The 26,092-nt window shown below is 39.5% G+C and overlaps 1 protein-coding gene across 4 annotated transcripts in view; it reads right to left on the bottom strand.

Moving 5' to 3' along the window:
• dlc1 (DLC1 Rho GTPase activating protein) overlaps nucleotides 1-26,092 on the bottom strand; it is a 73,078-nt gene that overhangs the window by 45,687 nt on the left and 1,299 nt on the right. For 3 of the 4 annotated variants that reach the window (XM_067496886.1, XM_067496888.1, XM_067496887.1), the window contains 4 exons: nucleotides 23,917-25,888; nucleotides 19,462-19,596; nucleotides 18,627-18,728; nucleotides 7,835-7,874 (listed from right to left, as the gene is read on the bottom strand). In XM_067496886.1, the coding sequence (XP_067352987.1) occupies nucleotides 7,835-7,874; nucleotides 18,627-18,728; nucleotides 19,462-19,596; nucleotides 23,917-25,824 (2,185 nt within the window). In that variant the 5' untranslated portion in view covers nucleotides 25,825-25,888. Of the gene's footprint in view, nucleotides 1-7,834; nucleotides 7,875-18,626; nucleotides 18,729-19,461; nucleotides 19,597-20,570; nucleotides 20,604-23,916; nucleotides 25,889-26,092 lie in introns of those variants that run through there. The other variant, XM_067496889.1, reaches the window with a different exon arrangement.

Here is a 26,092-nt window from a genome sequence, read left to right as displayed (position 1 = left end):
ACTTGACTTCCCAGCAAAACATGTATCCTGGCTTTGATCTTAAAAACTGGCAGAGCAAAGCCAAAGAAAAAAACAAGTTAGTTTGCAGAGGGGACTGGCAATTAGGCAGAATGAACACAGCTGGGAGTTTGTGTGTGTGTGTGTGTGTGTGTGTGTGTGTGTGTGTGTGTGTGTTTTCATTCCTGTTTGTGAGGGAGAGAGCAGGTGGCAGCAGCAGCAGGGCTAGAAAGTGACAAAAGGCAAGACTAAGCCAGCTACCTTCCCAGCTTCAAATGACAGTAACTAGCAGGTAACCATAGAGAAGCACTGAGCTGCAAAAAAGCCAGATATTTCCCACTGAAGTTGATTCCTAAATACACATAGTGGTGAATATCAGAAAGACAACACAAAAATAATGCTGCCCTATGAAGGATGGATGAGTAATGGCCTGCTAATGCATGTTTATAATGTACTTGTATTTCAAGTAACTCAACTAAGTCTCTTTACTTGCGTATGTGAGTAGGACCGCCATCGCTTTACAATCCACACTAAGCTCATACTTAGGAAAAACAGGCAATTGTGCTGATTGCTCCAGCAAGTGAAGGTAATGCATCCGGTATAGGCTTGTTGCAGTCTGCTGATAGCATTGTGCTCATCGCGGACAATTGACTTTATGGTCTTCAGAGGTTTGCTGAGCTTGATAAGGCTGGATTCCCGTGTCTGCTTTTTCATGACCCTCCTGTCAGTGCTTCTGCAATTGTAGAATGACGTCTTTAAAAGTGCTGTAAATGAGGATTTGGATGAGATACAGAAAAACAAACATCCTATAAAAGTCACACATTTTACTATTCTCCCCTCACACACCTGTTTCACTCACACGATGTCTGGTTAAAAATTCTCAAAACACTTTCATGCAGTCGCGTGCAGTCGTGTGAGAGTGTGCATTCTCAGAGACGTGCAAATCTGGGTCATTTGTATCAAAACAGCATATCAGAGTACTTTCCCTCTGTGTGTGTCTGGTAAACCTGTGGTAAGAGTGCATATACACACTGTAACCTGGATATGAGAGAAAATGCCCTAAAGGGAGGAGGAGACGGGCTGGACAGGGGAAAACAATGGAGTCCTCATACCTCAGGAAGGAAAGCCTTGCAAAATACCCACTCAAACAAGAGTACAGCTTGCCAGTTGTGTGTATATACACAGAACAGAGGCAGAAGTGGGTAATCTGCCAACATACTGACCCAGAAATGGAGACGGGGAAGGTGAAAAATTACTGCTGGGGTGTTTCTGGGAGGACTTCAAACAGAGTATATAAACAGTATATGAGGGTCTGCTTTCAAACAACTGTGAAAAACAATGGGCTATACACTATTCTTTACAGCACAGCCAAAAATGTGTCGGTACGTTGAAGGATGTATGTGTGGGTGTGCCCGAGCGTGAGTGTAATTGTGTTAGACCCTTTGATGTGACCATTTGCTTGAGGTCTTACTGTGCTCATACATACACTCTCTCATCCGTGTCATCTGCCCCACTTTCATATAACTCCATTCTGACTATATGATACCATCAAATCTTGTGTGTGTGTTTCTGCACCACTTAATCGGAGGGATAATAATTATGCCTACAACAATGTATCAGGCCACCAAACACCTTTAAAAATTAAAACACAATAAACCGGATCCCGTATTTAATATATCCAAATACTGAATCTTCATCTCTGTCTCCTCCACGCTCTCTCTCCCTGACGTCCACATGACCAGAACAAACCAGCCAGGGAGTGACAGAGCCTGCTGAGCAAGGACTCATTCATTATCCTGGGGACACAGAGTGGGCTTCTCACCATTAGCAATGAGAGATTTACAGTCCCCTGGTTATGCAAGGTCAGTGTCATTGGGTCATTTCACATGAAGCATAGGTTTGGGGCAGTAACTAACCTCAATTAGTGAATTCATTTTTTTTTTAAGTTACTTGGTACAAATACAGCATACTAATACCCTTGTGACAAAGTTGATCACTATTTCAAAAAGCACAAGGTCTGTGTGCTGAATGGGATGGACAAGTAAAGCATGCCTTCTTTAAACCACAATCTCTGATCTAAATGTGTCATTTTTGTTAACCATACTGTGTTTGTCACTGACAACTGTCAACTGACCTTTCCTTTCTTAATACTGTAAATACAAAAGTAATACATAAAATGTAGGAACGTTTTATAGATTTTATTTGAAATAAACTCTTGTTTTAAGATTATTTGAAGTAGTAACAGTAATTGTAACAAAACAGCAAAAAGTAAAAACAAATCACATTCTCTATTACAACCCCCAATTCCAAAAAACTTGGGAGGATGTGTAAAACGTAAATAAAAGCTGAATGCTATGACTTGCAAATCTCATCAACCCATGTTTTATTCACAATAGAACATAAACAACATATCAGATGTTGAAACTGAGACATTTCATGAAATTTGATGGAAGCAACACATCTCAAAAAAGTTGGGCCATCTTCCTGATGTATTCAAGGATCTTTGTTTTTTTCATCCTGGATAGCGGCTCCTTCCTTCCTCCTTCCTTCAGCTTAGTGTACAGTCTCAGGATGCTGGATTTGCAGTGAAATCCTCCAAGGATTGTAAGGAGCTTCCTTGTGTTGATATCAGTGGCCTCTATCTCCTCTTTTGGCCAGCTTATTATGCCAGCGGCGTACCTGATGACCAGGAGGGCTTATGTGTTAATCGCATTGACTTTGTTCTTCCCATTTAGCTGACTTCTCAGGAGTTCTCAGGCAATTCCCATAGTTGGCTAATATCTCTCCATGTTGACTTGATCCTAGCCTCCAACCCACGTTTCCATGGATGATACTGCACCTTACGGCTTATGTTGATCTTATAGCCAAACATCTCAAGGATCACAGTTGCCGTGGCATATATCAGCTTGTTGGTCTTGGTGATGGTTATAGTTGGGATAGTTCAAACTGCTGCGCTTACATCCTCTAGTAGACTTTCAGAAGGTACTTCACTTATTCTTGGAAACCAGCCATGGAGGTTGTAGGTGTTCATCTTAGTTCTGACCTTCAATCTCCAGTCAGCTGCTCTTGCATTAAGTGTTTCATCTGTTGTTATTCAGGCTTGGAACCCAATCTCTGATTGAGTGGATGATGATGAAATTTTTCCTCTGACCTGTTGTTCTGGCTCCCGCTTGCCGTAGCATTTGTGTTGTACTTCGTCAATGTCTACTTGTGAGAGAGGGTATTTCTTGTGGATATTAGAACACTGAGCTACTAGTTTTTTCAGTGATAGTCTAGATGTTGGGTTTCGAAGTATCCATAGGTCCCACATCCTCTGCATGTAACCCCTCTTGCTAGGGTTACTTGTATAGTGGCCTTCCAATAACTCCCTATTCCCATCTTTTGTCCATGAATGTCGTGTTCTTGTTCCAGCAGCCCTTCCAGTAGCCCACTTCTCATCAGGTTGCCCTGGCGCAGACCTTGTTGACCTTGGTAACGTCCGAGCCGGTGTGACTGTTTTTCTAACTCTCATTAGCATTAAGGGCCTTGCCTAAGGGCCCACACTGGATACTGACCACACCCTAACTGGGAATTAAACCCACGGCCTAATGTACCAAAGTCAGTGGCATCAACTACTGATAAAAAAAAATGTTATATATCTACAGGGGTATATATCTATAGTTGTATCTATATCTATATCTACATACACACACACACACACACACACACACTATTACATGTACAGTATATTATTGTTTAAAGTACACTCCTGTCATTAAATAATTACAGACAGCCAGTTTCCCCCCATCCAGTGAGTAATGAAACAAAACCCAAATGAGTAAAGACGCAACCTTTCGTAAAGTGTCTTTCTTTTGTAAGACTTTTGTTGTTGTAACTGTGGGAATTCTGCAAGCTGACTTCCTGTTATAAAACCCCCCTCCATGCAGTGGTTTCCTGATTTCCTTTGAGAGATTCGAGACATGGGAATCAGAAAAATACAAAACTATTAACCAAAAAAGTAGGTTAATAGATGTTGTTTTCCTGCAAATAACACCATCCCAGTCTCAGACAATATATTTTTGAGGACCCGGTGTCATTCAGAATCAAGGTAAAGTCTAAATACACCTTAGCTCTTAACAAAAAAATACAGTGTCAACTGTATTCATAAATGATCTATTTTATATAATTATTTTAATATACAATTATATAATTTCTTTACAGTGGAAAGAGTTAAGATTGCATCTATAAAATTAATTCTTGCTGAAGTTGATGTGTGAAATTTAAATGGAACAAACTGCAGTTTGTTACATTACAGCACTAGTCTCTACAGTGGAAGAGAGGGAGAAAGAGTTTGTCAAATACAAGGAGAGAGGAGGAGCTGTTTGGCAGGGAGGCTGCCATAGACTGATGGGAAGGCCGGGAATGTGACCTTGCACTAACACAGTGACTCCTGCACTGTGGAGGCATGGCTAAAAAGTGGGATAAGGCAGACTCCATCAAAGAGCAGGAACAAGTAACAGAAAAACAAACATCAGTCATGACCTATTACTGACTTGGCTCCAGGCTAAGGAAGCTTCATTACATCTGTCAAAGCACCTCCTCAGATGAGAGCAATGTCCTCGGAGGGCATGTAGCTACAGGGTATAATCCAGAAGAAAGCAGCACAGGTTACAGATGAGGAAAACAAGTTGTTCAGTGGGAACGGTAGCTGATTTTACTAGCTTTTCTGGAATGGGGATGTACCATAGCTGTGTCGTGTGAGCTGAAGGGTTAAAGAACAAGTAACTGCATCGTCTATTGTTTGATTCTGGCCTGGGACTTTGTTGCACTTCATACCTCTTCCTTATTTCCTCATGTTTCCTGTCTACATCTTCATTAAATACTATAGAATAATAGCAAAATGCCAAAAGATATCATGTTTAAAAAAGTATTTTGATATGTAGTGATTTAATTTTTTTTTTAGAATAAGCCAGGAGGGCTGGCTAGCAGAGTTTAGCATAATAACATAAAGCGCAGGGAAAATGCTACAATAGAAATTACAATGTATTTATTTAACAATATATAACATGATACGTAGTAAATAATTAGGAGAAAGTGGTACAACAAGGTACAAAGCTCCCTGTTTGTAGACTTTATTCTAAACTAAGCTTGGCAGACCCCTCGTAATCTGGTTCTCTCATCAATTTTTTAGGCTGCAATCAAAACTGCCAAAATATTGGAAAATGGTGAATTGCTTCTTTCAGTGGTTTAAGCCAACATTTGTTCATGTGAATTCAAAAGAGATGCAAAACAGTCAGACAAATGCAGCTGGCATTTCAGTGAGCAACAATGATGATGATGATTAATACTGGAATACCCAGAAGTCAATGCTCAGGTCTGGCAAATGATGAATTAAAAAACAGAGGCATTTAAAATAATCTTTTAATACCAGTAACATGAATTTGTCACTGGAATTCCAAGAAGGGAAGAATGTAACTAGAACGGAAACAACGGAAGAGACATTAAAAAGAGAGCCAGACAGACAGAAATGATGAGACAAGAGCATTCGGCTCCATGATGTTATAGAACCCCTCCCATTCGGGGCCCCACTAAAACACTTCCTCTTTCCTCAGTTTTCCTTTTCTCTCGCTACAATGGAGGCAAGTGCTTTAGATTATTAGGGTATGAGTTCAGGTAAAAGGGCAGGCTTTAACCTTGAAAGTTGGATAGCCATCATTGTGTTCAGTTTTTATATTCCCACCAGCTTATATTTAGATCAGCAAAACAAAAAAAAAAAAACAAGGTGACAGACACATAAGAGAGAAAGAGGCCATATAAATAACATACAAGACAAAGAGTATAAAAAAGTTAAAAATAGATCAAATAAAGCAAACTCACCCCCATACCAGTGTTTTACTAAGAGTAATGGATGAGTAATGCAAGTAGAACACCTCACTAGGAAACAACAGCTTGATTTTCCTGGCATGTTGACATTGCAGGACAGAGACCAATTGCATTGTCATTAAAAAGAAATATCCTGTAAGTAATAGCAATACAATTCTTCTTTAGAAGTGATTATTAATAGATGTAATTACTAATCTACAGAAGTAGTGGTAATAAGTGAAGAAACAGTATGAAAGATAGACTAGTTTTTTCACATGCCATTTGCCACAAGATCTCTTATCAAATGCATCATGTCCTAGACCCTTCCTAACCAATGATAAGGACGGCCAAGTGAAGGTCTGTGAAGCTTCGTGAAACATAGGGATCTCATGAGCCCCACAAAAAAAACCCCCAAAAAACACATTTAAACAACAGGTCAGTTGTAACTCTGCATCATGACACATTGTCTTTGTGCACAGGAAAACTGTGACACTGACCACTCACTATCTAACACTGCGGGGAGGCCATCAACTGTGCCATTACAGGACTCTGTGAAGACTTTGTGTTGATCACTGGTGTGCTTCCGCTGACACACAGATAGTAAAATTAACAATGAATGAGCTTTCTTTCATGGCAGAGCAGTAGGAGCCTTTAGGGCATGGTATGTGATGTAACACTGTCACAAATTTGTCATTCCCAGGGACTTAAATGTTGGAGACAGAAAGGGCTTTGAAGTGTCACAATGAACACTGGGCTTTGTGTTCAAGTTCCCTACAACTCCCATCATACCCCCTCTCCAGAGACCTGAGTTTCATCACACAGACCCAAAGATGTAGGTTACATAACTTGTTTACAGAAAGTAAGATTGATTTAAAAGAGGAAAAATGACAAACAATGTTTGACCTTTGCGAAGCTGCTAATATACATTTTATTTTCAAGCTTTATGCTCCTTGTAAACATTTTGGGAAAGGAAATAGCACATATGCACATACACAAACGCACAAATCTGGTGACAGCTTCTGCACATTTTCCATGAAAGGTTTTCAGCAAGTGGCAGTAATTAGTGGGAGAGACACAGGGAAAGTGAGTGAGGACTCCCAGCAGGGTTTGAGACAACGGGGGCAATACGAAAGCTTCGTCTCCATGTTGAACCACCCCTCTGGGATTGTTTACCAGCCGACTAAAGACATGGGGGGGTGTTTAATGAACACTGCTGGCTGTCTGAAAGTAGGTCTTTCAATCCATAGTTTCCTGATAACCCTGACAGACTACTGACAGAGAGGTCAGAGCCAGAGTGGAGAGAGCAGTCACTACAGATCGAGTTTGCTCTCAAGATCCAGTCATAATAAAGCGTGCACAATAATGGCATTTTAATACAGAGTAGGCTAATCATCACGAGGAACACGCCATGTGGATTGATAATTGTAAGCCTATAGGCCTAAGTAAAAAGGCCAGTGAAATGCTTGTGTGTAAGGGTGTGTATTTAGTGTAGATTTACACATTGTGTGGATTTGGCCAGTTACTTTTAGTTGTAGTCAAACCTGAAAATATTATTCTGACCACTGAAATAATGCATGAAGGTCACTGCAAGATGAGGGGAAATGGTAAATAAATACATGCATCACACTCGACATTTAGTCTGGCTCTTATCTTGGAAAAGCGACAAGCATAATGGTTTTGTAGATGAGTCTACATCTTATCTAGGTTTCCATCCAGTATCTCAGAAACAGACCCTGGCTCCTCCTCCTCTCAGCCATCCCCACCCTCCTTCCTGTCTTTCCACATGTTGTGAACACTAGACAAGGCTATAAATCAGAAATTGTACTGCAGAAGACATGGCACTAGACCACCAGTACCTGACCAGCACAAAAACAAACTGAAGGAAATACTTTTACGAGAAATGCAAACGTATGACTTTATATGTCAGGACTTACAAATTATGTCTGATTAGATGCATGTAAACTGACCACATAAAATGTGAAAAGCAAAGACTCACCAAATTTTTCTTTCTCATAGCGCAGTAGAGTAGAGGAGTTCTGGAAAAAAAGAAAAGAAAAACACTGCAGTTGAGATAGCTTTATTGTGATTCATGATTCACTCATTCATGATATTTTGATGCCACACAGTCATTTAAAGTCATTATGATGATCTACTGTGGACCCTTTAAACATGCCTAGTTCCACATTTAATGATGTTTGTGTTATAAAATGTATTGAACAATACAATACTGTGTATACACTGTTTTGATATTGTTTTAAGTACATATTTAAAGTCTTTAAATGCTCTGACGTATTCTATACACACATATATTATATTTTAATACATTAAAACAATCATGGAAACATAAATCACTAATGTGGTTGCTCAAACCCCCATGTGCACACAACAAATAACAAACCCACCACAGACTACTGAACAAACACCATTTGATTTAAAGTCAGAGCACATAAAACACTTTATTCTGATTTAATGTTGATTCAGTCCTCACACAAGTAGTCTGGACAGACGTTTCTGATAAAAACACACTTTATTGCCACAGTAGATCCTCATCATTCTGCACAATCTGTAATATTTCCTTTTTTGGCTTTGTTTTGGGTTTTATAAAATATCACAGCATCAAAACTAGGTTTTTGGTAAAAATGGAGCAGTCCTTTGTCATTTCATTGTGTGTGTGTGTGTGTGTGTGTGTGGGTAGCAGTCAGCTGGAATGCTCTTGCCTCTGACTTTTGACCCCAGGTTCCTTGGGTGACCTCCACACCCTGACCTGTTTTAATCCACACTCCCCTGGAAGAGATCAGACTGAGCGAGCAGGACAAGGTGCATTCTCAACACAATTCATTCACTTTGTCCAAAGTGCCTTCTGCCAGAAAAAAGAGCAAATATCTACTTCTACTTCTGTTGAGATAAATGCTTCTCCTCCGTGTTTACTTTCTTCCCTTTAGGGCATATTCAATTGGGTTAACTGAGTGTCAGCTGTGACTGCTTTAAAGCCTACTTCCCTTCTGGCATTTACTTCCAAAACAGATCCAGCACAGTCAAAAACATACTAGAAAAATTGTTTGACATTGGAAACATACTTTTAAAAGAGTTAGAGGAAATGGTTTAAACTACTCTAACTACTCTACAACAAACTCTAAAAACGTCTGGCACAGTCCTTGCAGCACATCCTACAAAACCTACAATGGAATATAACAAAAACTGTTCTTGAAACTACCACTAAACTTGTATTCACTTGGACTGAAGAATATTCCACAGAGAAACAAAATTGATTTCTAAATAAAAAGCAAAAAAAAAAAAGACAGTTGACTCTATTAAAATGACATTATTCACTACATTAGCTTGAAACAGCTTTTTCCTGGCCCATAGACCTTCACTGTATTAAAAACACAAGTGTCACGTTTTTCTATTACAGTGAATACAACACTACTGATTTGTTTTAATGTGTACTAAACAGGGGTTCTTAATCCTGCTCCTTAGGGACCCCTGACCTGCTTATTTTTCAAGTATCCCTTCCGTACCCTACCCTGATTACCTGGCTCAGGTGTGTTCAGTCACTCAGAAGCTGGATGATACCAGTTAACTTCATCTTCCCCCTCCCTCATCTAAGATAGCAGCTCCCAGCTTCTGACTGACTGAACACAAACACGAAATGACTGATTCAGGTAAACAGCTGTGGGTGGGGCAGGGATAGGGAAAACAAGCAGGACAGGGGTCCCTAGGGTCCAGGATTAAGACCCCCTGTGCTAAACACTACAGTCCAAACCTATTTCAGGAAAATACAGAGTCGCTGTCTTCTTGGGACACAAGATTTAAGCTTTTGGTTGGAATATGAGATTTTTGGGCTGAAAGCTTCAGTCTGAGACTGAGAGCTGACGATAAGAAAAATATGGAATAACTCCAGTTTTATAATTTGATTCTGTTGTATACATGTGATGCAGAAACATTAGCCTAGTATAATGGACTCAATATGGGAGGTCTATTCCCTGCTTAGCACTAACAAGACATTTCAGTCCAGCAGTGTGCGCCCTTCCTATTGTGTAAACACTTCACCACGGGTTCCTGACAATGACCCATGAAGTCATTCACACACAGTGTAAATCTTAGTTCTACACAGAGCCATGTTTTCCCTCATAATGGCAATTACAGCAGAATAAATGTGAGTGAGGAACTACAGAGCCTAACAAGAATGTGAATGAATGGGTACCAGTGTTTTCATAGCATTACGGTTGCATATTTTCTTGATGCTCCCCCAGGCACACCAGTGTGAGGTTGTCCAAGCCATGTCAGGTGTCCACTGGAAGCTTTATGCTACAGAGCTAGAAGTGTCAGCTGCCTCATTTAGTACCTCTAATTTACTGGAAGTGGGTGTGCAGGACCAGATGGGCAATGGTATGTTTTTGCTTTACACCCAAGTGCATGTGTGTAGTGGGTTACAAGCATGTGTGCCTGCATCATTAACCTCAGTAGGGTCAGGTCTGTCATTACTGTAAGCAGAAACCTGGTAAAGGAGGTATCATTATAGTTTTAGTAAGGACAAACGGCAACACTTCAGAAATCTTGGACATTCATGATCCAGCTTGATAATTTCATCCATCAATTACCTTTTACAACAGTTGGGTACTGAAGTGAAAACAATTTTAACGGTAAACATGCAGCTGTACAGAAAGTATGTCTAGCAACAACAACGACTCCTTTATTTTCCCCTAGGTGATTATAAAACACATCTGTGTTCGATGGTTTCAGTGATGGAAATTAGATATTGTTTTCCCCAAAATCCGGCCAGTAGAATTTGGTATCTTTGGAAATTTAAGAATGCCCTTAGATTATAGTATACTGCTCTAAAGTTTTAAACCAGGTTTAGCTAAACAGCAAGACTTTGTTCTGACTGGTCCACTAGGGTCAGGTGTTTAAAGAATGAGATAAAAATATAATTCTGCAAATTCCACGTCAGCTTTCAGTTCTAAATGTTTTAAATATGGTTCTTATGAAACATAAAAAAACAACAACTTTGGTTTCATATAATTTTTGTTTTTTAGTAACTGACCCCACATTGTACAAGTGGCTACAGCACATGCTTTTGAGTGGGAACCAGTAAGTCAAGAGATATTAAGCAAGCAATTGGCCTTTGCACAACAATCCCAAGCAGTCCACCATGCCACTGCCACTGTTTCAACTCCACCCCCTCCTGCACTGCAGCTGCAGTGTGTCAGTGTGTGCGTGTGTGTGTGTGTGTGTGTGTGTGTGTGTGTGTGTGTGTGTGTGTGACCACCCATGGTTTGTGCTAGTTTAGGATTAGGGGGCTCAGGTTAAACCAAACCTTTTTTTTAACCACTTAACACAAATGGCTAAATTGGTGCAGATGGATTACGGTCAGGTAAGCTAGCGGCTCCAGCACTGGGCGTATAAGGTGGCTGTGTGTGATAGACAAAAGAGAGACGTTGTGTGTATGTGAGTGTAAACACAAACATGTCCAGGGCCTTTGGAGATGTTATCTGAATCTCATTCTGCTTTTTTGACTGGCATGATTGTGCTCTTTTCTGCCCTGGTCTTTCAAAGGAATTTATTCCCCCCCGAATGCACGTGTGCCGAGGAACGTGGGAAACAATTTAATTTTTGCCTTTTCCTTAAGCAAAGGTCTCACCACCCTCAAACAGACCACCCCCCCTCATACTTTAGCCCACAGATCCCCTCTCTACATTTTAATAGTTTCCATATGTCACACTTGGAGTGTGTCAACAGGAAGTGATGACTTGGTTTAATGATGCATTGGAACATTTACTGCAGAAAAGGTATATTAGTGTCCAGATGTTGGACTTAACAGCTATTTAAAAAGAAAACAACTCTCAATGAAATTTGGGGACACGTCTCAGTTAAATGTGTTGACATACTGTATAACACTAAAAGTCAGGTGAGTTCACAAAACACAAAATGCACTCTATCACAAACATACTGACCGATGGCTGAGGCACCATTATCTCATCCAAACTTGAGTCATGAGATGTTCTCTATGGGGGGATATTGACTGAGAGAATGTAAGAAAACATACACACACGCATGCACACACATAAACACACTCACATGCACAAACACACACACACTTTGTTTACAAGAGTAAGCCAAAGTATCAGGCTTCTGGTTTTAGGCAGCGTCTTGTTGGATTTTAGTGCTGGGCCCCTGGAGCATAAACTCTGAACTGTTAATTCTCCCTGGGAATCCAAGACTCAGTAACACTTAACTTGTCTAATCATAAGACTCTTTCTCCGCAAAGGCAAACGAAATAACCATCTACAAACTCTACTTCTTCTGTTAATCTTAAAGGCCATTATGGCAATTTCTTTTTATTTTGTACCCGGATAAAATGGCCTGAGGTAGAAGCACATGACGGTATGACATTAAAACTAAATAAAATATATTTAGGATACATAATTATTTCCTGGTCAGCAATCATACTTATATACATGCATTTTGCCTTCTTCCTCTTATGAAAAGTGATTTAAAGACATTCTTAAAAAACAAATAAACAAACAAGTTAAAAATGTGTGGCTCAGATAACCAAGTGTGATGTATTAATTTTCTGATGGTGCCATCACTTTTGGTTTTCCTGATCATGCTTTGCCAGTGCCATGCATCACCTCCGTGTCATTTCTTCCTGTGCTTCTAAGTATTCAAACTTTGATTGTTTCCAAGTTGACATGAAAATATTAATATTCATATATCATCACATATTTTCAATGTGGTCTCGGACTTTTAAATCTCACTGAATTTAAACCTCTAACAGATGAAGTTTAATTGAACAATACCAGTGGGGAAACACCCACTGGAATTGTGGGTTGCTGGTTTTACATGTACAGTAGTGCCTGAACAATGAATAACTACTTACGGTAAGCCCCAGCAGGGTGGTTCATTTAGGAAACAATAAAATACGAAACTGACAACCACAGTGTGGGGACCTTTGTACTTTAAAATGTGTAAAGACGATGAAAGGAACTTTCAAAAAGAATAATTGGTGTTGAAAAATTGCTTTGACTATTTAAAGACCAAAGAGTAGTTGCCAAGTGTTAAAAAGATCAAAAAAACTATGTCAAAGCCAGTAGATAATATATTGATTTTCCTCATTTTTCTCATTGTTCTCTTTACACAGAATCACACAGTTTAATCAGGATAGAGGGGAATGCTTTCACATGTAAACATACTAAGAAGCAAATATAGCCTCATTGGCATTAATCCAGTTGAAATTATAGTGAAGCCTGTGTTTTTTTTTTTATTACAGTAAGTTATCAGGTCGCTCCACAGTTTGGAAACATGACAGAAATACTTCGACTGTATTGTTAACACTATCCTGGCATCCTCCTATTAAACTGATTAAGAGGTAACATGAGTCACCTGTTCTCGTTCATCAGGTTGAATTTATAGCTTAGGGGGCAAAGTAAATAGTATAAACCTAATGATCTCAACTCCACTAACACTGCCAGTCTGTGGATTAGACTAATGTTTTGGGGAGACAGTGGAGAAAGGGCTAGCAATAAAGAGGGAGAGAGCAGAACCTCTAAAGCAGTCCCGTGGTAGAGACACAGCTTACTGACTTACCAGAAGGCCCAGGGGGTGACACTATGTTGGGGCAGATTTATAACAACTAATGATGATAGGAGTATTGCATGCTGGGTAACTCAACTGAACACACATGCACAGGTTTCCCACTCCACTTCACACCGTTAATAAGTAGGTCACAATCCTTCGGTAACTGAGGCCAAAGATGACTGAGTAAGACATTTGGCTGTATCTTGACTGGGATAACACAACTTCAAGCAAGCATGAATACAAACACATATCCAAGAAAAAATGTGAACACATGCTCTGGCTGAATGTCCCAATAAAAATTCTAAACCACAAGCATGAATAAGTGTTGCCTAAATTGCACCTGGTTTTACAATGCATTCCTGTGTACATGTTGCAGCATCAGTGTGTGTGTTCTCAGAGTGCATTCGGTTTGTTTGTTCATTTTGTGATTTATAGTGTTTCACTATCAGCAGGCTGCAGGGGTGGTTCCAGATGCCTGCATTTTCCAGCCGTCTTTAATATTTGCAAGTACTCATTCTGCAAACATTAACTGTGCTTTTTAACACCTTCTTCATGCAAAAAGATGCATATTTTACTTCAGTGAATCAGTGCATCCCATTAACACACTGACCAGTATTTGCTAGTAAAAACTATGATAGAAAGATGGTTTATGATTTAAGGGAAAAAAACCCACCAAAACCCATATGGAGCCAATAAATCCCATCGGATATCGGTGTGATTTAGGCATCATATCACAATATGACACAGTCATAAAAACAAAAGGGGAAGGTTGCCAATGAGCAGATGGTGTAAACATGAAGGTTTATGTGATGTCACTTTGACAAAGATGCTTAAACAGAGAAGTCATTCTGTCAAACCACTAAGTGTATCACAGCCCAAATCCATTTTGACAAAATGTTCAGTATGCAGAACGAGTCAGGCTGATACATGTGGACATTTTCAATAAACTTTATGATGACATGTTTTGACTGTGCGCTATGCTATGTTTTGGATTTTGTTTTCTGGTGATACTGTGCCAACAACTAAAAAAGAGAAATGTGTTTTCTTTATATCCCTCTCTCCTGCGATTGGAGTGCTTTATGGAACGGCTATAGCCTTGAATTGACAGGAAAAACTAAATTTCCTTTGGGGGGGGGGGGGGAGGTTCGAATAAGTTCATGTATAACGTCCTGTTCCAAACAACACAGGCCTTTTTTTCTTTCTCATTCTCTTTTTTTAAACCACAACAGGTCTGTGTTTGTCTGCTTGTTACAGCTGTGCTCAGCGGAGAAGTGACCTTGGTGACAATGACACCACACAAAGCAGCAAGCGCAGCCATGACTAGAGCCACTCCTGGCAGCTCTTGTCAGGCTGAATGGCGGTTGGTTCCATAGCTCATTGACTCATTATGGCCTGCTATGGTCTTTAAGCCAAATATGTGGCTGGAAAGTAGGAAAACATAGTCATGCCTGCTGCACATTTTGTTGACCATTGACCAAGGATAGCAATATGAGAGGGTGTTAAACATAAATAAAAGACAGTGAAAGTCACAAACTATTGAGTAATTTCTCTGAGAGGAACGGTGAGAAAATGTGGTTTGGATAAAGGATGTTTGGGGACCGTGAGGCTGCCAAACCGGAACGTGGAGGAAGGACAGAGCAGAAATCTGCTAATGACCTTAGCACGCAAACCACAGCACTTCTATTGTCCACCAAAACACGGACAGATAAAGACCTATGTATACATACATAACCAACTGACAATAAAAAAAAGTCTTTCCGTCCCTCAAAACTGAATCCAAGTATGCTAAATGAATGCTAAATTTAACAGGCAGCAACAAGCTGTGTGTTGTTCTGTAGCTGAGGCCTTTAGGTGACTATATGTATTGCTATTGGGAATGCTTAGTCCTAAAGGTGACTGATGTGTTGTTTCCGACTGTTACATTCAGAGGAAGGTGATCAGGGGTCAACAGCCTCCACCCGCCTCTGTGGCTTGGCACATCCTCTGCAGCCACAGAGCTCTAAAAATAGTCACGTAACAAATGGTTCTCCCTACATGCATAGCTTAAGTTTGTCACTACAGATTACACTTACACTGACAAATGTATGACTGCTAATACTGCAGTGACAATCCATAAAACTAAATTCTTTTAAAATGAACAATATAAATAATAAAAGCTACTCACGACTGACTGTGAAACCAAAGAAGGAACTTTTCCAGTGAAAATTACAACTAGGAAAATTCAATTATTCAATCGACAAAAAATGTATTGCCAAATACTTAATTACTACAGTATTGTTTTCCAAACATTCATTGGTTTCACATTGTATATATTTCTGCATTTTTGTGTTTTTCACAAAACATCTGAAAATCCAATCTTGATCTTCAGGACAGAACCGTTTTAACTACTACTACTTAAAAGACTAAACAATTTGTCAATATATTAATAAAGTAAGCACAGGATTAATCAATTATGAAAAAATAGCCATAAATATAACATTGCCAAATCAATAGGTGAAGATCATTCTATAAACCAAGTAAAACCCACCTGTTGAAACACAACAATGCAAGTTAAACAACACTGTAAGACACCTGCTCTGCTAAGCAAGTAAAACCTGTCAACAAAAATACTCTGGGCAAAGAATAACAGTTCCACAATGAGAAAAAGCCACCTGCTGTGCCACAACATCCGCTAGATTTTAGCCCTACATTCGATGCAGAATAACAGCCATCTGCTGAAGGCTAACAATAGTCACTGGCTAACCTAGTAAGGAGCCAAGAATATATTCACAGTGGTGAGTGATTGATACTGTGAATGCTGAATAAATGTCTTCTCATCGCGTCCGTACACAGTCACATACCAACACTGTGCATTTATCGTGGTTGCATTAAAGACAGAAACATATGATTGCGTGCTTAGTGTAGTCACACCAAACTGTCAGGCGAACAGTCAAAACAGTTGCCTCTTGCATAATCCAGCATTAAACAGAAGAAATGGAAAAACACAATGAGATGAGACCATCTTCATAACTTTCAATTGTACTTGTTTGGGTTCACAGCTGTCAAAACGCCTATTTAGACATCTGGTGGGCATCCCTGATTGATGGAACTGTAGTTACACAAGTTACTGTGAGGTAGTAACGTTTTATGTCTCACTCACAATGCTTTTATAAACTCCAGACGAGAACGTACCCGTCTGGATTCGCCGATGGCCATAATGGTGGTGCTGAACTGGTAGTCTTACTTGATGAGACTTCAGCAGATGTATACCAGTAATAGTGGCACACAAATGCTACATGTTTATGTAATTTACAGTAACATTTTCACTAATTTTTAGGTGTGGTTGAGGTCTTCAAGTGACCCTGGCCTCGTTACACTAGTGTACTAAAGAGGTTGTACAAATACTTTACTTTGTTAGATTTGAGATCTGAGTCAGACCTTCTGCGTAATGTTGTTTACCTTAGTAATTTACTCACAAGTCCATATCCTACTCCTTTTATCTTGACTGCACTAATTTCTCATTAATTACCTAAGTGTAAAATGTAGCACCCTCTGTGTGGATGCCACCTTTAAAATTGACTTACCACTGGCTTGCTAAAAAGATATACAGCCTGTGTGAACTTGCAAAAGCCTCATTGATAAGACTGTTACCAAAATATCCTCAGTGAAAAGCATACATACTGTATGTTAGTTACAATGCTATTCAGCAGAGTTTGTGATTGGGATTTTTATATGTTGCCTGGACGCTGTGTTTTTATTGGTCTATTTGTTGCACTGTAAGATGTTCTTGTAATTCAATCATCACAAGCTTTAATCATAAACCTGTTTTTTCTACATCACATCTGCCTTGTGTTTACATCATTTAAAGGATTTGTATTGTCTAGCTAAAAAAATTAGGTGGGCGTCACAACACTTTAAATTTGAAAGGACTCAACAGTCCCCTACAACTATTAACCACTGAGAATCCCATTCATGAAGTCATCATCTCTTTGGCCTCGATCAATCACCCCATGGGGCCTCCACTGTAAAAAGCCTCCCATTAGGCGTAGTGAAAGCACTGTTTACCCAAGCTTAGTGAGTTACCTTGGGTTACTGCAGGAATGGAGCTTGTGGAAACAGTTGGCCATAGACATAATACATCACACATCACAGACTTTACTAAGCCGTGACTCTTGAATTAACTAAGATGTACTTCTTGATAGATAAGTTGTGACGTGCAACAAGACAAAGCAATGTCAACAAGGAAGAGATTACTTAGGAATGTGAGATGTACTTTTTGTGAAGGAATTCTGACATTTCCACAGGTTGCAGTGTTTTGTTGAAGCAAGATAAAAAGACTGTTTGCACCAGAAGCATCCTGCTTGATATTTGAGGCGATCCTATTATGCATCATTACTCCCTGGTATAAAGTGTGCTAGAGCAGTCCACAGTTTTTTTAATTTACCATTCAAACTATTATTTGTAATAGCTTGTTTCATTGCTCAAGCTTTGACTGTCGGCCTTCTTCATTTTGCCGATGTTCTGAAGGCAATGGCAAAGTTTGCTTTTCAAACCCTGTGCTTGCTCACTTAAGAGCAAGCACTGGGTTTAAAGATCTATGTCTCACTTGAAGCGTGTCCAACCTTGCTCCCCTTGCCCTCGCTTTTCACCTTATAAACGCCCCTTGTGACCTCTATTGTTGGGACAAAAGGGTCTAGATCATTTGGACTAGCTAATTATAGAGTTTTAACATCTGCTTGGCTAAACCCTAAGTGCTGGGGGACATTCCTACAATTGGGAGATTCACTAAGAGAGAGAGAGAGAGAGAGAGAGAGAGAGAGAGAGAGAGTGTGTGTGTTTGTTTGTGTCCTACAACTGTTTCCCAAAAGAAAGAAAACATTATAAAGAGCACGTAGCAGTTGTAACCCATAAGTAACCCATATTCACAATTGAAAATCATAAAGAACTATCTTAAATATTCAATCATGGACACACAAGAAATACCATGAGCCACTGAAACAGGCATAAGTATACGCAGTCGATATTTCAATGTTTTAAAATCATTATCATTGATTTAGTGGTCTAGTTTCGCACAGTTCTTAATTCTTGTAATTCCTTTGGATCTGAGTTTCCTCTACGATAGTTTGAAACTGTTGGGAGTCTGTAAATATAGAGTGAAGAGATCAGCTCATGAACAGCTTACTGATTATGGTAGTGATGAAGTCTAATGTGATACAGAGCTTATGACTTACTCCACTTTTAGGTTTAGCTCGAAGGGCCGGTGCAGGTCCTGAGGAGGTGTCAGTAGGAACAAGCTGCTGTAATGCTTCTGGCACAGATACTAAATCCAACTCCTGCACAGATAAAAAAAAACAAAACAAAACATTATATTGTGCAACCACGCTTTTTTCCTCTAATACATACGGATAGTTTTTTTTTTTTATTCTTTCGGTTCAGGGTCACCACAGCGGATCATTGTCCGCATGTTGATTTGGCACAGCCCTTCCTGGGCTGTTAGGGGTTCAGTGTCTTGCCCAGAGATACTTCGACATATAGCCGGGACCAGGGATTGAGCCACTGGCCCTGTGGTCCATGGACGTCTGCCTAACCAACTGAGCTACAGCCCATATACATGGCCATTGACAAGCCTAGGAGCCATCTGCCTTCTTACACCCACACTCATTGACTGTGTTATTTATATTTATTGAAATGATACTATACGTATAGTATCATTTCAATAAATATAAATATGTATATATAATATAATAAATATAAATAAATTAAACCATACATATAGAATCATTTCAATAAATATAACTAACACAGTTAATTAATTATACTATACGTATAGTATAATTTCAATATATATATAAATAACACACTTAATGTGTGTGGGTGTAAGAAGGCAGGTGGCTCCTGTAGGCTTGTCAATGGCCACACAAACTTACTGAATATGCAAAATACTAATGAATGAATCAACGTCTCTCTTTAGCTATGAATGCAATAAATATTACTGCATTTTAGTCGAGATTGTGTTTATATGAGAAATTGCAACTAAATGCTGCAAAGTAACACGTAGCTATGTACCAAGAGTTGTCTTCGGTGGAGGGTGGGGGTGCTGTCCATAGAGGATGTGGCACTAAGGGCATTCTCAATTTCCTGGTCCAACTGATCCAGCTTCATCAGCAGCAACACCATTGAGTCCAGTCGAGCATGCTCGTGCTAAATAAAGATAACATCAGAGAAAAAGAATTCAGTGTAAGTGTACAAAGTATTATGGCATTATCTGTGCTTTACCCTCCCCCAGTGGTGATGCTGGGATGGGAATATGACAGAACCGCCAGTAAATATGACAAAAGCCCACTTTGAAAAACAGTAGGTTGAAACAAATGGAGATGTTGTAGGTGTTTTACACTGGTTTTTGTTTACTGTAGGGTTAAGCTTAAAAGCTTAAAACTCTAAAAGCTAAGAATATCTTAATATTAAACATCAACCCAATTAGGAATTAGGATCTATAGTATTTACTGAATTTGACTGCAGTCTCCATATTTTTTACATGGAAGGTTTTTATGATTAAATCAGTCGTACATTTCATTGAATTATCCATCTGCTGCCCTTGATTAGACTAAAACAAGCTCATTTCAATCCACTCAAAAGCTCTTGGCTTTCACTTAATCTTTAATCAAGGTAACACAGGTGATGTTGATCTATATTATTGGCACTATATTAAAAAATACCAATAAAAATGTTTTTGTGGCTTATGCTCTACCTCCCTTTACAATGAAGACTTTATCAACGAAACTTTGGTTCTTGGACAAAAGCTTGATGAACTCATGTTTCTGTCACTGGTCCATCTTTTTGTCTGCCCTTGTTATGTTTTTCTCCTTTCTGCTCTTCAAATACCCCTGCTTGTTTTGTCTGATTTTTTAACACACCCTATACTTTACGTATCACCTTTAATCCATTTATATAAGATATCAAGCCTTAAAATACTTCCGTTTGGTCCTCTAAGCTGCACTGTTCAAATTTGAGGACACACTGACCTCAGGTGGTACATGTCCAGTAAGACAATCTTAATGGTATACAACCTAATACCCACTGGTGTGTGTTAGTTATAGATCCTGCTTTTTCAGAAGTAACACAAGCTTTTTTTTCTGGAAGTTAAGATGTGTAAAACTCTTTTCTGCAGCTCTTACCACAGCGTATGTTTTCATATCCTGCCTGTCTTTTATCCCAGCTCTGGGTGTGGTTCTCCTTCTGAGCCTCTCTCGTGAGATGAAATGACATCACACCGGTTCATTAGTCCCAAACAAACCTTATTATAATATCCAATGAAAAATCCTGTTAAACACTTTATGAGGGTGAGCTCATGGGACACACAGCCACTGGGACTATGGGTAAGTGCAAAGGCACAGGCATGCTGCTGCTACATCTGCTCTTAGATTTGCTATGATTAAAACAGAAATCTTATTGTATTACATACTATAAACTAAATTCTTCAGACACATCTTAAACATGGGAAATGTGATTCGACCTGTTACTAATGCTAATATCTGAGGTGTGGACAGGCTTATGAATTTGCATCACGATAAACTGGCTACAGCCTCAGCGCTTTGCCTGGCTTCGACTTACATCCCTAATAATTTCTTACGACTTGCACTTACATTTATTTTCCAGTTAGTGGCCACTTAGCCTGTCAAAAACAGTCTCTACTGGGTTTGCTGAGAGAGCAAATAAGACATTGAGGGCCATGTGTGTCATGGAAATCTGTCTTACATTGATGCATTCATTGGCACTCCTAGCTAGGGCAGTGCACATCAATTCAGTCTGTCTTCTTGGCATCACAAGTATCACAATGAAACTTTGTATCGTTATGAAACAATGACATCTTTACGAGGCCTTACTGAATGAATAAAAGCATCTGCCTCGAGATGGCAATAACAACCACAAAACAGCAGGGTAAAAAACAAGTGCAGCGCAATGTCAGTGTGATGTTTTTAGGGGGCAATCTGGTGGTTTGGGTGCTCTCAGAAGGTTTCTTTTCTCCCATTCCTGTCTTTTGAGGTTTCTGTTACATTCTTATAGACTTCCTGTTTTTTTGAGATGGGAAAGAGAGTTCCCACACTGTTTGAACTCTCTCCCCTCCTTCCCCTTTCTTTCTTTTTCAACCCCCATCTACACTCAGTAGCCTGCATCCCATTTCTTAGACATGTCTATTAAAGTAAGGGTTTCTTTATCTGCTGAGCTTAACATAAGTGCATAGACAATTATGCATCAAAGCACTGTGCACACACTGTTTAATGTAGGTATTTCGAGATGTGAAGTATTTAATTTAAGGATAGAAAGACAAAAAAGAAGCTGAGACAATGATGTTGCCAAGTCCTCTACTGCCATATAAGTGACACTCGAGCCAGTTTTTGCCCTTAGGTCAGGATAAAGCCTTGTTGCTAAAACAAATAAACACAGTATCAAGCTAAAATCAGGTTAATCTCAAGCCATTATGCGAACCAGATGGGTTCATTTTACAAAATGAGTCTGTTACAACAACATGGTCCACTGAGGACAACAGTGGTTAGTACAATTTCTTAGAGATTCCACTTTGCTGATGCCATTGTCCACTGAGAAATAACAACATCTGCTCGGGAGTTTTCATGATATTTCTTTACACCAAATTTAATTTAATTATACCAATTCAATGTTACCTCCCTTAGGGGTATATTAACATTTTCTACAATCATTATATACTGTTACCACAACAAGTAGCTTTATAAGTAGTAGTATGTAAATACATCTCATGGTAAAAACCCTAAGGTTCTGTCAAACAGTACGTAAGCTATTACCATATGGTAGATGAATTGCCTTGGCGCCTTGCTCTTTTATGGCTGGACTCCTCTTTTTGAGTTCCTGGAGCCAGGTTTTTAGGGCATTTAAAAGGTTTAAATTCATCCTAAAATTAAAACCAGAGCCTGTGGTAATAAATACAGCACTGGTTTTCTATGTCACTACACTGGACTGTGAGCTGTCATTTTTGGCAGCATATTGAGTAACGTCAGCATTGGTCATGACTAAGAGGACCTTCAACATTTCCATGCAAATACATAATTTAGTATGTTGAAATAATGGCTTAATAATACAGGAATATCTCCAGGATTACAGAACTCATATGCTTTCCAGTAACATAGACACAACCAGATTGTCTGTTTATTGCATCAAGCAAATACTTTGACTAGTTTCATATATTACTTGACACCTTTGCCTTCCATTCAAGGTATTTTTTAGTTATTGTCTACATCAGAAACAAAATCATACACTACACATTTATGCAAATGAATGCAGAGCTACCACACTGAAGATATAGAGCAAGTTAAATATACAGTAACACCTGAACATGACTAAAAATATTGTTTTTAGCACACAATTTATAGTGTTATATATATAAACCATGGGTCTCAAAACACCCCACACTGTGAACAACAAGCCACTATTAACATCATGTTGCACAATCTCGTCACACACACACACTTCATTATACCATCACACAGTGATGCAAAACTTTAAAAATAACTGATATCCTATTTATTCAATTCCAATACGTAACAAATTTATCAAATTAATCATAAGCAGAACCAAACCTAGATGTTTACAGATATTTGAGATAACCTGTCTTCCTCTGATTTTAGACAGTATATAAACATGTAATAAATGGCTTTTGACACACTGTGACATGTAGTGTTTATTAATGTATTTGTAACATTTCTTGTGGACTTTGATACAAGATTAGTGTATGACAAATGTATGTATGAGATGGTATAAGTATCTTTAATAATGTAAAAGGTCTTCTTAGGAGAAGTTGACAGATGTACACGAATAAACACTTCAGTAGATCCAGCTTTGGAAACAAGTCAAGATCCACATTAAGGTACTCGTCTTAACAGCATGCCTGTTTAATGCATGCTGTGTTGTCAATAATAGGTTTATTGCTGTCATTCCAGAAGGGCAAACGCTGCTGCTATAATACTGCGCAAATACTATGTCATTTCACTGGCTTTTGCTTTTTTCACAATGAGTCCACAAACTAATTTCTCTCAAGTCAGTTGCGTATGTTGCACTATTTATACATTGCAAGTCAGTTGATCAGATAACGTGAAGTGCCAAAAAACACAGTTTAAACCTTTCGCCTTCAGATTTTACTTGAGCTTCCAACCCCAGCTACATTCATAGTCTTCATGCCCTTATACAGTAGGACTTTGTTTTACAATGAGCGGTTGAGAAAGAGAGAAACATTTAACAGATCCCCCCCCACTCACAGATCTGTAAGCATGTGAGAGTGAAGTCACTGTTTTCCAAGACGCTTGCCAGAATGTGGGACAAAAATCATTTTTGAGCTATTTCTGCCCAGTAAGTGTCGGTTCATTTACAAACGATATAATGTTAAGTGCCAGAAACACAATTACTTTATAAAAAACAAAGGCTCAACTAATCTTAAGTAATAATTATGTCACATTTCATTCCTGCTACATCTATATCATAAAAAAGCCTTACCTTTCGCATGCGCACTTTAACACCATTGTCCTCTTTCAGATCTTCAGGCATTGCATCTAAAACTGGACTGACAAGATGTGTTTCGCTGTAAATAACTGTGTGTGTGGCCTCATCTGTTTCCTCCATCCTAGAGACAGTGGCTCGTGGACTGTGGTGTTCCCTCTGACCATCTGCCACCTCAGAGACAGGTGACTCATTGAAGTAATGACCAGAGGCTTGGTTGCCACGGAGCTCCTCTGGCAAGAACTCATCGTTTACCTCTGCAGAGTGGGGTGGCAGGTTTCCGGTGTGTTGTTCAGTAGATGCAGCTGGTTTTTCTGTCAAATCTGAGGCAACGTTCTTTTCAAGGTCTAGTAGTGGGGCGTCAGGTGGCTCAACCTGGCTAATCTCAACGATAGTATCCAGTTTTAAAGAGCTATTCTCTGAATGCTGAACTGTATTTTGATCCTCACAATATGCCAACTCATTGGGCATTGAGCTTTTATCCATGTCTTCCACTGACTGACTTAAAAAGGTCATCCTTTCCACACACTGGTTTACACACTCAAGAACATTTTCCTGTGCCGCTTCTAAATAACCTGTATCCACTCGTTCAGGTAACAGATTGGTGCCAACTGGCCGAGAGAAAGACTGATCTTTCAAACAAATATCAAATGATGTGACTGGTCCATAGCCGACGTCTGTTGCTTTCTTGCTCTTTTCTGCCTGTGCACTTTCCTCTCTCTGAAGCTCAGTCAATCGTGTCATTTCAAAATTATGTTGTTCCAACAACTTCTGGTTGGGTATTTCACAACCATTAGCCTGGTCCAATGCCCACATGCAGTCATGATAATTTTGCATGCCTCCTTGAAGGTCTCTTGAGTCCTCTTTAAGTCCTTTATTTTCATTTAGAGATTCTAGGTCATTTAGTCCATGCAGCTTGTCAGCCGAATCTGTACTTCGGCTGTCAGTGAGTCCTTTGTCACGTCCTTCATCTAGCACTAAATTCACAACTGTCTCTACAATTTTGCTGGCCAGTGACATCACATCACCGCTCTCCATAACTGAACTGTTCAGCAGGCCAGCAGGTAATGTTACACTTGCATCAGCTCGGTCAGAGGTGGAAATTTTCTCTTTCTCAACTTGAAGGAGGTCAATTTGAGGTTCCAGTTCAGCAGCAGAGGACAAGTTTAGTGTGGCCTCAGGGATTTCAGGAGGCCTGCTGTAACCCTCTGTGTGGCTCTCCTTTGTTTCCTGATGATTTGGAAGTTTGCCAGGCTGTTCACCAGCAGATTCAGACAGTGGAAGGCCATTGTTTGAAGAGATAAAGATGCATTGTTGCACTCCAAGAGAGATATGTGGACTTTTAAAGACATTACTATCACTACAAATGTCATGATTCTGTGCACTCTCTGTATCAAGTTCACCTTCGTGGTGATTTGCTTTCTCACTGTGAGTGCTGCTATCAGTTGCTGGAGAAATATTTGTGATGGACATCACACTGTTTGAGTTACAGTGAAAATTCCCCATGTGCATGGTTGGGAGATGCTCCCCTTCTAATGTCCTTTGACACATGTCAACATCCACCGTCTCATGAGGGCTATGAACTGACTCCTCCTTCAAATCAAGTGGAACTTTTACATTGTTTTCCATTAGCGTTAACGGTCCCGACTCAGTGTTATCAATCCCAATAGCAGCTGTCACCTCAAGTGTCTGACCCAGGTCCTCTGTGGGCAGCTGATGGCAGCCTTCTGGCATAGAAGCACACCTTGTCCGCCGACCTTGTTTGGAAGCCCCAGCTCCCACCCAAGGCCCTTCGCCGTCAACCCCATGACAGCAGACCAGGTCCAGATCATCATAGCTATACTGCAATCCTGAAGGGTGAGTCACATGCTCCTCCCAACTTCTTTTCCGTATGGCTACCGGCATGGTGGACAACCAGTATTATCCCATAGAGCTGCTTTTGACACAAGCCAAAAATGAAGAATCACGTCTGTTGAAACAGAGAAGAGAAATGAAAATATGAAACAAGTATGAGTTAAGTTAAGTGCATGTGCAGATGGCATTTGGGTAAATACGGTTCATAATTACACTGCATTCACAATTTTTGAAAAGTGAAAAATAAAACCAGTCGGTCCTGGATGAAATGACAGGAACTTCTGTTATGCTGATTTAACATGGGAAACTGACATCTTGT

The sequence above is a fragment of the Channa argus genome, chromosome 3 (assembly GCF_033026475.1).
Source record: "Channa argus isolate prfri chromosome 3, Channa argus male v1.0, whole genome shotgun sequence".
NCBI lineage: Eukaryota > Metazoa > Chordata > Actinopteri > Anabantiformes > Channidae > Channa > Channa argus.
Note: the sequence above shows the minus strand (reverse complement) of the source record. Positions and strands in the feature narration are given on the sequence as shown.